The following is a 10,469-nucleotide window of genomic DNA, read 5'->3' as shown; positions in this document are numbered from 1 at the left end:
AGAAAGTTGCAGACCTGGGATTCAAACCCAAACAGTCTGTCTGGCTCCAGACCCTCTCTTGTAACCATGATCGTACCCTCCCTATTTCATGACCTCTTGTTTGGGTATTGTGCTCAGGTGTCTGGAATGGCTAGATGGGCAGAGATAAGAACAGGGTCTAGTCTTATTCATGTCACTTTTTCAACCACCTTCTTATTCTGCCTTCCATACTCAGAGCCCAGAGCTTGTCCTAGTAAGAGTGTTCAGTCTTTGTAGGGGCTTTGCTTTTCTTTCTTTTTTTAAAAATAATTTTTATTTTATATTGTCGTATAGTTGACTTACAATGCTGTGTTAGTTTCAGGTGTACAGCAAAGTGAATCAGTTATACATACACATACATCCATTCTTTTTCAGATTCTTTTCCAATAGAGGTTATTACAGAGTATTGAGTAGAGTTCCCTGTGCTATACAGTAGGTCCTTGTCGATTATCCCTTTTATATAGAGTAGTGTGTATCTTTTAATCCCAAATTCCTAATTTATCCCTCCCCCCACCTTTCCACTTTGGTGACCATAGGTTTGTTTCTGAAGTCTGAGTCTGTTTCTGTGTTGTATGTCTATTGCCATACCACCCTGAATATGCCCACTCTCATCTGTAGGGGATTTTCTAGAACACTGTGAGCCCTCAGCTAATTTTAATTTCACACAGCTAGATTAGAAAGGGAGCTGATTTCCTGAAGTCCTAGAAGTCAGTGGAAATTCCGGTTTCTGACTACAGTCCCAGCTGAATCTCTGCTGAGATGTGAATCGTGTGTCCAGGGGTCTTGGCACTGCTTCTTTCTTACTCCTGTGACCTTTTTCCTAACAGTTCTGTTGGGCAGATCAGAGAAAAAAAAGGGGGGGGGGGCTTCCCTGGTGGTCCAGTGGTTAAGAATCTGCCTTCCAGTACAGGGGACGCAGGTTCGATCCCTGGTCAAGGAGCTAAGATCCCACATGCTGCAGGGCAACTAAGGCTGTGCGCCACTGCTACTGAGCCTGCACGCTCTAGAGCCTGTGCGCCACAACTAGAGAGAAGCCCGTGTGCCGCAGCAAAGATCCCGCCTACCGCAACTAAGACCCGACGCAGCCAAATAAATAAATAAATATTTTTTTTTAAATGGGAAAGAATACCATCTTCAGGGGACACCACAGGGAAAAGCTTTTAGGGGACCTGGAATATTTTAAGTAATCCCTGCTTTTGCTAAATCAAACCTCTGCCTAATTGGGGTCTGGGGACAGTATGCCCTGATGCTGGAAGCTACTTACATTGGCTGGGTGTAGTACAATACATGGTGATGAGGGCTTACAAAAATAAGGGAGAAGGGAATCTGGACTCTACCCCGTGGACATAGCAGGGCTAGATAGGGAATAGCTGGCAGGAGGAGACTATTAATACACATGTATGGATGTCACTGGGGAAACCAACCAGGGGGAGGCAGAGTGCAGTCTACAGTGTGGTAACCAAGAGCCAGAAGGTGTGTTTGTTTGAATATGTAATAATTTTTATGGTTCAGTATTCAAAAAGCTTAAATGCAATGTGATATTCCAGATTGGGTCCTGAAACAGAAAAAAAGACATTAGTGGAAAAATGGATGAAATTTGAGTAAAATCTGGAGTTTAGTAAATAGTAAAAACCAAACAAACAAAAGGATAAATGGAAAAATTGAAAAATCTCCCATTTCTGTTTCCCAGATACCCATAATCAACCAATGTGGTTAGTCATGTGTGTTCTTCTAGAGATTTTTTTTTTAATGCTTATACAAGCACATGTATGTGCATTCTATTTTATACAAATAGTAAGATACTATATACATTGCTCTGGCACTTGCTTTTTTTTTTAAATCTTAAGATATTTTGATATTAACTATTTAGGAGTAATCTATTAATTCTGAACATTTTCAGTTTAAATTACACTGTGTACCACAATTTCAATAACACTGTGTACCTTGCTTATTCACTTAACACTGTAACAAAGGTTTTTTTGGGGCTGTGTATAGCATCTGGCAAGATAACCAGGGGTCTGTCCTAAGAATGTTAGGGCCCATAATAGGACTCAGGGGCCTAAGAATTTTGAGAAAGGTCACCATGTCTGCTTGATCTCCAGATTTGTTGTATCTTAAATCTACCCTTGTGGTCAGGGGAAGTACTAATTCTGACTGCTGTTCTTCGGGAATTGGGGGCCGACAGACCTTGAACTTAGGTCTCCAGGTGTTCTCTTTATATGTTTGGTGTGGGCACCAGATTCAGTGATTCAGTGAGCCCCTGGAAATCAAAAACATAACTGCTAACAGTTGTGTCGTTCCTACCATTTACAAGGTACTTTACAGTATGGATCTTATTCCTCACAACAACCCCAAGAGAGAAGTAAGGTAAGATTTGTCCCTATCTTACCAATGAGAAAGCCTTCTGGAAGGCCTTGAGTCAGGTCTTCTGACTCTAAATCATGTAGATTTCATCATCCTTCCACATTGGTCCTCTTTGTTGCTAAAGCTCAGTTGATTGGAATGTTTTCTTTCCTGCTTCTGTTTCCTCAGTAGATGATAACTATTAATGGCTAATATCTGAGGGTTTACTCTTGTCAGGTACTAATCTAAGCACTCTATGTGAATTATTTAATCTTAACCACATGCGGTAAGCTTTACAGCCCCACTCTACAGATGAAGAAACCAAGATTCAGAGAGGATAAGTTATTTGCCCAAAGTCACACATTAGTAATTGGTAGAGCTGGGATGTCAATCTAGGTCTTCCTGATTCCACTGTATACTCTCGTAACCACTGTATAGACTGCCCTGAATCAGAACTGTCTCATTTCTTTGATTTGTTCTTCCCAAGAATTCAAACAAAGTTTTGCTCTGGAAATCCAATTTTACCTACGGTGATAAGCTGTGGCACGGACGGAGGGGATAAAGCAAGGGACAGTGAGAATCCCTGATTATGAGTTCTATAGCTTCTTCTGAGGCACTGTGTGGGTCCAGGTAAAGTCTCTTTCTCTTTGTCAAGTATTCCCAGCCATAATATTGGGATTAAAATTTTGCCACAAAGTGGAAAAGAGAAAAAAGGAGAAAATATTGAGGTAAAGTTGAGGGGAAAATATTTGAGTCCCACAGAATGAAGACATTCTTCGTATAAATATAAATTGGAAATATCATTAATGCTACGGTGATAATGACTACTCTGCAGTGAATTAAGTACAGACCTGGGAATCAGTTTCCCAGGGTCATCTTGCTAAATGAAGAGAGTTGGAAAATGCCTGTATGTGCCTCAGGTTTTCTGTGCATGAACTGGGCCACCCACCACTTCCTTGATGGTCTTCTCAATGGGATGACACTTCTGGGTCTGCCCTGAGAGAACCACCTACACATAGTTCTCTCTCCTGCGCTCAGCCTTCTCCCAGTAGGGTGACTCTGTGGATCAGATCAGCCCTTGAATGAGTGCTTATTTGCAAAGCTCTGTGAGGAAGAGGCAACCTTAATAAACGTGAGGCAAGAGGCAGGAGGATACGCCAATGTCATCCAAGCTTCCTCAGGACTGACCCTTTTCTGCTGTGACACTGAGAGCTGTTGATCCCATCTGCCTGTGCTTCTCTGTATTCTCCATGCTTCATCTGACAGGAACTGGCAAGTCTAACCTTGTCTTCCTTTGATTCATTTGATGAGTGAGCTGTATGTGGGTGTCAGAACTCAGTGCTTTTGTGCTGAGCATGTCACGTTGTTTCCCAAGGGTTGCCTTAAATCCTCAGCCTAATCTCAGCGGCTGCCTCTGGTGCTCCCTGGTCACTAGTTTCTTGTGGTGTGTGTGGGGCGTGGAAAGGAGAACCAGAGGGAGCAACAGAGGGGAGAGGAGGATATAGAAACAGCTCAGTGCCACAGGACTGTATTTGCAGTGCTTTGCTAGCTTCCAGGAATCACGCGAAAGAGGGATCATTATAATCTGGCAAAAACCACAACCAAAAGGGACAGAATTGTTTAGTGATAAGCAGCTGTAGCTGTCATTTGCTTTTTTTGGACAGAGGCGGCCTCCAAAGGCTACCTGAGCAGACTTTTCAGACTCTCCATGAGCAGATGCTTCTTTGTTGACATGGAAATTATTTTTCCAGATGAATTTTTAAAATCAATGACTTTCACACATCAGTGAACATTAAAATCACCAGGGGTGCACGGCAAAATGTGCCCCATTCTCAGGGAGTCTGATTCAGTAGATCCGGGGTGGAGGCCAGGAATCTGCATTTTTAACAAGCATTTTAGGTGATTCAGATAGTCAGTGGACTATCTTTTGGACATTCCCCAAAAGACAGTCTTAGATTTAGTTCCAGTTTCCATTCAGCCCAGTGTTTGAAATAGCCTCTTTCTGCTGCAGTCTGTTTGTTTTAATCACTTTATTGAAGGATTTACTAGCATCTCCGCGTTTACTACCTGTTTCATCCTCACATCATCGCAGTAACTAGAGAGGGAATCAGAGGTGGTTAGCTCCATTTTATTGGGGGTGAGGGGGTGGGAGGTGGGACTGAGGCATAGGGAGAGGTAAGTCACGATAAGTCAGAGACAGAGGTGGGAACTGAAGTCCAGAATTGATGACTCTCAAACCGGGCAATTTTCTGGGGCCTATTTTCTCAGCTTGTGTTATTTCATAGGTGTCCAATTCATTGTGCTTGGGTAAGCAAAGCATATTTGAGTTTTAAACAAAATAGTTTAGCATCCATCAGTGTGCTAGTTTTTGTTTAGCATACCGAAGCTCGTCTAAGCCTGAGCTAATATCTAGAGATGATATGTGTGGAACTGACTTAATGTGCTTCTTTCTGCGCTTGCTTCCTTTATCATTTCTGAAGCCTTTTCACATAAACTATAAGGGAACAGATTTCTCCTCCCTATGCCAATAGGAGCCCCCTCTGATCTCCTAACTGGTAAAGTACTAAATCAAAAAAACTATTAACTTTCCGCTTCTCAAACGAGTAGTATTTGGATCCATTTCTAAGGAAAAAAATCTTGAAAACCCTAAGTTTACTTAAATTATTTTTATTACCATGTTACTTAAATTTACAAATATAAAGTAGGAATAAAATGTTCTTTTATTTATAGTTCTTATACAACTAAAAAAACCAAAATAGATTTACAAGTTAAATACAAATGAAACCACAAAACTAATACTACTCATATTAATATTATAGTAATTTAACATGGCAAATGATGTATTTTGCTGAGACTAATTATCCCTTGTATTGTGACTATGTTATTGCCTGCGAAAGCTCAGCTTCTTTTGAGTTCAACATGCTTATGCCACCAAGTGACCTATATTATCTCAATTTTCTCACCACTTTTCTGTTAGAACTACTGTGACAGTGCAGTCCTATGATGTGATTTGGCTTTCATTTTGTGCTTGAAAACACCATTTTCATTTTAAATCCACCTCTGTTCTTTTCTCATGATCCCAGAACAATAAAAGCAGCAATGAACACACATGCAAATGTAGGTATTGAGATCACATGGCAATACCAGGTTATAAAGTAGTCATCCAAATAATCCAGAATATGCTCATGCAAATCTAAAAAATAATTATCAAAATGAAAACAAAATTAGGGACTTCCCTGGTGGTCCAGTGGTTAAGAATCCGCCTTCCAATGCAGGGGACGTGGGTTTGATCCCTGGTCAGGGAACTAAGATCCCACATGCTGTGCAACCAGTAAGCCCGTGTGCTGCAACTACTGAGCCCATGCACAACAACTAGAGAGAAGCCCAGGCGCCTCAAAGAAAGTTCCCGCATGCTGCAAGGAAGATCCCGCGTGCCACAACTAAGACCGGATGCAGCCAAATAAATAAATATTAAAAAAAAAAAAGAAGACAAAATTAAAACCCTAGAGAACACATGCACAAACCTAAATTGAGAATTACTGTTCAGATCCATTGGTTCCCAAACTTTCACTACGATCAAAAGCCATATCTACTGTGTTTACTTCCAAAAACTCCATGTTTTTAAAAAAAGTCTCCTAAATTAGATTTATTAATAATTTTACATTTTTTTATTAATCAAACACATAGAATTACCATTTCAGAGCTTGTGATCACCATAGGTAGCTATCAATCTAAGCTGCTTAAATTGTAGTTCAAAACAAACAAACAAAGAGGGACATTCTAGTTATTCCGTGCTGCCCTAACAAGGGTAAATGGAAACTTCCCACTCAATTTTGTAAGAAAGCACTCCCATACCCTCACCTCCTGCCACTGCTGCCTTTGAGGACTCTTGGAGTTCTAGAGAGGTCAGTTTAGCCTTTCTTGTACAAGCAAAGTAGCCACGCCACCCAATTTGGAAGGATTAAAGCTTGCCCTAGTTTTGCTTGATTGTTGTACTTCTAGCATGCTAAAGACCTAAAAAATGGGAGGAAGAAAATACAACAGAAGGCACCATTCCAGTACCAAACTGAAAAGAAACACAAAAACAAGAGAGCAACATGTTTTTAACAGCTTGCATGGAGAAAGCGGAAAAAATATTGACTGGGGAGTTTGGATAGCACTGTTCATTTTCTCTCACCGCCCGCGTTATTTGTCTTACAGAGCAGGAGGCAGATACAATTCTGGCGCACAGGCCGGAGGAAGAGGTGGAGGGGTTTTGTGGAAGCTTGAGGATAGCGGGGAAATTAGGACTGGAGACCCTAATGGCTCAGGGCCAGGATGAAGTCAGGAGAGGCGCTAAATCTTTTTTCCTCCTGTCCTTGGGCATCCTCTTTGGTCCGCCTGAGTCCTAAGAGGGCACAGCATGGTTCACTCAGGTAAGTCCCCGACGCCTTCAGATCATCATGAGCAGGATGAATCCCTGCCCCTGTTTCTTTTGCCTGGGGAAAGGACACGCGGGCTCCTTTCGCTTTCTCAGCCCACCTGTCTTTTGGAGTTTAGACCTGCAGCTTCGGCAACGGGATCCGGGATGGGGCCTCCACAGGCCGGCCAGGCACTTGCTTCCTCAACCTCAGCACCAGCTGAGCATGGGTCTTAGCCCCGCCTCTCCGGGCGCGGGGCGGGGCCTGGGCGCGGGGCGGGGCCTGGGCGCAAGCGGGCGGCGGCGACCAAGCGGAGGAGAAAAAACATGGCGGGCGTGGCGGGGTCCGGCACCGGCCAGGGGGCAGCGGGCGGAGATGGAGACGATTCGCTCTACCCGATCGCGGTCTTAATCGACGAGCTCCGCAATGAGGACGTGCAGGTACTGGAGTCGGGCCGGGGAGCGGAGGCGGGCTCGGCCGGGCGCGTGGTAAGGAAGGGGGAAGGCCCGCCCCGGGGCAGGGGAGGCCCGGGGATTGAAAGCTGGGACTCGGAGCAGAAACTTGACAGGGAGGAGGGGAGAGATCCGTGAGGGATTGCGGTGGCTCGACCCGACGGGCCGGGAACCTCTCCAGCACCCTTTGTCCCGGCCCGCTGAGGCTTCGGCCCGGCGTCGCACCGGGTCCGGGGCGGTTGTTGGGGAACCGGCTTCCCTCCTGGGGCCTCCTTCCGGGCGGGGCGGTGGGAACGCCGCGTCCAGCCTTGGGCCGGCGGTCCCTGTAGCTGAGCGAGCGGGAGGAGGGCGGAGCGGGACCGCGAGGGGCTGGAGCGGGCTGCAAGGATGCCAAGGCGCCCAGTGAAGTGCAGGTGAATGACTGCCTTCCGCTGGGCTTGTGGGGTAGAAATTAGGTTGGATGGCTAACTAACCTAGAGGAGGCGGTGTATCAGCTCTGATGGAACTTTTCTTTGAAAAGGCAGGGGTTGTACTCAACCGTTTCACCTGTTTCACCGCTGCCAAAGTTCTCTCTTTTTAAAATTGTCTCACTTTTCTGAATACTGTATTTTCTTTCATTTCTTTAATGGGCCCGTCAACGTGTTTCTCCTAAGAAATCTTCCTTTAGCTAATGAAGGCGTGTTCCACTGTTCTCGAGGTTCCTCATAGAATAAAATCTAAATTAAAGGTTTTCTTCATTCTTACCTGTATGTTATTATCTCACCTGTTTGCAACTGCTGTCTTTTTTTAATTAAATGTTTTTTTAATGATTCATATTTTTAAAAAATTTATTTTATTTATTTTTGGCTGCATTGGGTCTTCATTGCTGCCCACGGGCTTCGTTGCGGGCTTTTCTTGTTGCGGAGCACGGGCTCTAGGCACGTGGGCTTCAGTAGTTGTGGTTCAAGGGCTCTAGAGTGCAGGCTCAGTAGTTGTGGCGCATGGGCTTAGTTGTTCCGCGGCATGTGGGATCTTCCCCGACTAGGGCTCGAACCCGTGTCCCCTGCATTAGCAGGCAGATTCTTAACCACTGCGCCACCAGGGAAGCATGCAACTACTGTCTTTTGGTCTAAATCACAACTGTTTCTTGACTTCGTTCTTCTTTCTACTTTTTTAAAGCTCCGTCTCAATAGCATTAAGAAATTATCAACAATTGCTCTAGCACTTGGAGTAGAAAGGACACGAACTGAACTGCTGCCTTTCCTTACAGGTAAGTGACTCTTTGAGGAAAGGCATGGGCATTTCTGTTTTCCAGTGGCTTTCAAAACTTTGACTATTTTTTTCGAATTTGTTACCCACAGTATTAGTAAGTACTAAACTGAGCCTGCTGTTTCCCATGAAGAAACAGGACAGCATATACTGTAATTTTGTGGCCAGACATATTCAGACCTTAACTATTTAGCTAATAGGAAAGTAATTGATATGGGATTATGGATTTCTAATTCATTCTGTAAAACAGATCCACAAAGACTCTTGATTGAGAAGGAGGAAAAGGCTGCTAGGACTGTGATAGACTATCTAGTTACATGTTGAGTCTATTCCTAGTTTTGTGTGAGTGTCCAGCTCTGGGCCAGGTATCCTTGTTGATGAGTACTGGGTTGTTGTCTTTTCCAGATACAATTTATGATGAAGATGAGGTACTGTTAACTCTTGCTGAGCAGCTGGGAAATTTCACTGGCCTGGTGGGAGGTCCTGACTTTGCCCACTGTTTGTTGGTGAGTATATTCTACCTACTCTCCTTCTAGAACTTTTGCAGTATAAATGATACCTTGTTTGGTGATAGGCACACTGCAGCATTTTTTATGCAGATCTTTTTATGGATAGTCACAGTGTTAGCTATTGAGAAGATAAATAACTAGGCCCTTTGGACTCAATTAACCCTTTCTTATTTTTCTGACTATGAATTAAAGAACTTCGTCCTCTTTTTTGCCTCTGTAGATTTGTTACTTTAGAGGTTGGGAGAAAAAGGATTTGATGGTTTTTGTTCATGGCTTTTTCCCCCTTACAGTGGAAATCTTAATGCTCATCTAACAATGTTATGGCTTTGGGAATGTTTATTAGTTTTGTCTTTAATTGTAACTTCTGCTTCTGACTTACTTTGCGAATTTGATGAATTCAGTTTAATTTAGTTGACATTTATTGAGAACCTATTATATCAGGCACTGAAGTTACAATGTTAATGTTAAAGAAGAGCATTATGAATGGAATGAGGCCTCTGTCCTTATGTGTCAACAAATAATTACTGTGTGTGTTAGATGGAAAAATCTGAAGCACATAAAAGGCATTCAGGTAATAGAGAAGGGAAAGGGATTAACCCAGGGTGATCAGGGAAGGTCTGTTGGGAGAGAATGTCTGAACTAGGTTTTGAAGGATGACTAGGAATTTGCCAGTTAGACAAGATAGGGCTGAATGCTTCAGGGCTTAAATATTGTCTGTATTATATTGCTGACTCTTGTGACTTCTGTCTCTTACCTTTCCATGGAACTCCAGATATAGATATATGTAGAAAGATAGATATAAATATCTATGTTTGTCTTTCTCTATATATCTGCCTATGATTTTTCTACTTGGATGTCAAACAGGCATTTCAAATTTAACATCTAAAACAACTCAATTTTCTCCCCCAAATATGCCTCCTAATTAGTTGCCCCATTGCAGTAAATGGCATCACCGTCTACCCAGTTGCACAAACCAAAACCTAGAAGACATTCTTGAATTCGCTTTCCCTCATTTCCCACATCTAATCCATTAGTAACGCCTATAGATTCTATATATATTCCAAATCAGTTCACTCTCCTCCATCCCTACTACCACCTAGCTCTTCATTCTTCTAGGCTTTCTAGACAACACGATCTTTCCTCTAGATTACTGCAGTGACTTTCTAACTAGTTCCCTTCCACTCATGCCTCCCGCGTCACCACTACAGTTCACTCTTCACCCAGCGGGTGGATCACTCACTACCTGCCACGGCTCTTAGAAAATCCCAGATTTCTACCTTAGCTTGTACCTTAGTTTACAAAACTTGCCCCTATGAGCTTATCTCATGTGTTCCCTCATAATAACCTCATTCCATTCACAATGGTCTTCTTTCTGTTCTTTGAATAAACCAAGCTTATTGCCTTAAGACTTTTGCCCTAGGTATTCCCTATAATAAAATGTTTCTTTTTGAGCTTCCTGGGGCTGTCTCTTTATCGTTCAGATATCAACTTTAATGCAT

At 43.1% G+C, this 10,469-nt stretch overlaps 1 protein-coding gene across 4 annotated transcripts in view; it reads left to right on the top strand.

Moving 5' to 3' along the window:
* The first annotated feature begins 7,065 nt into the window (after nucleotides 1–7,065).
* The window catches only part of PPP2R1B (protein phosphatase 2 scaffold subunit Abeta), a 35,690-nt gene continuing 32,286 nt past the window's right edge, over nucleotides 7,066–10,469 (top strand). For 2 of the 4 annotated variants that reach the window (XM_036862034.1, XM_036862031.1), the window contains exons 1-3: nucleotides 7,068–7,201; nucleotides 8,372–8,462; nucleotides 8,867–8,967. In XM_036862034.1, the coding sequence (XP_036717929.1) occupies nucleotides 7,088–7,201; nucleotides 8,372–8,462; nucleotides 8,867–8,967 (306 nt within the window). In that variant the 5' untranslated portion in view covers nucleotides 7,068–7,087. Of the gene's footprint in view, nucleotides 7,202–8,371; nucleotides 8,463–8,864; nucleotides 8,968–10,469 lie in introns of those variants that run through there. The other 2 variants (XM_036862032.1, XM_036862033.1) reach the window with 2 other exon arrangements.

The sequence above is a fragment of the Balaenoptera musculus genome, chromosome 8 (genome assembly GCF_009873245.2).
Source record: "Balaenoptera musculus isolate JJ_BM4_2016_0621 chromosome 8, mBalMus1.pri.v3, whole genome shotgun sequence".
Taxonomy (NCBI): Eukaryota; Metazoa; Chordata; class Mammalia; order Artiodactyla; family Balaenopteridae; genus Balaenoptera; species Balaenoptera musculus.
This window is presented reverse-complemented; position numbering and strand designations above follow the sequence as displayed.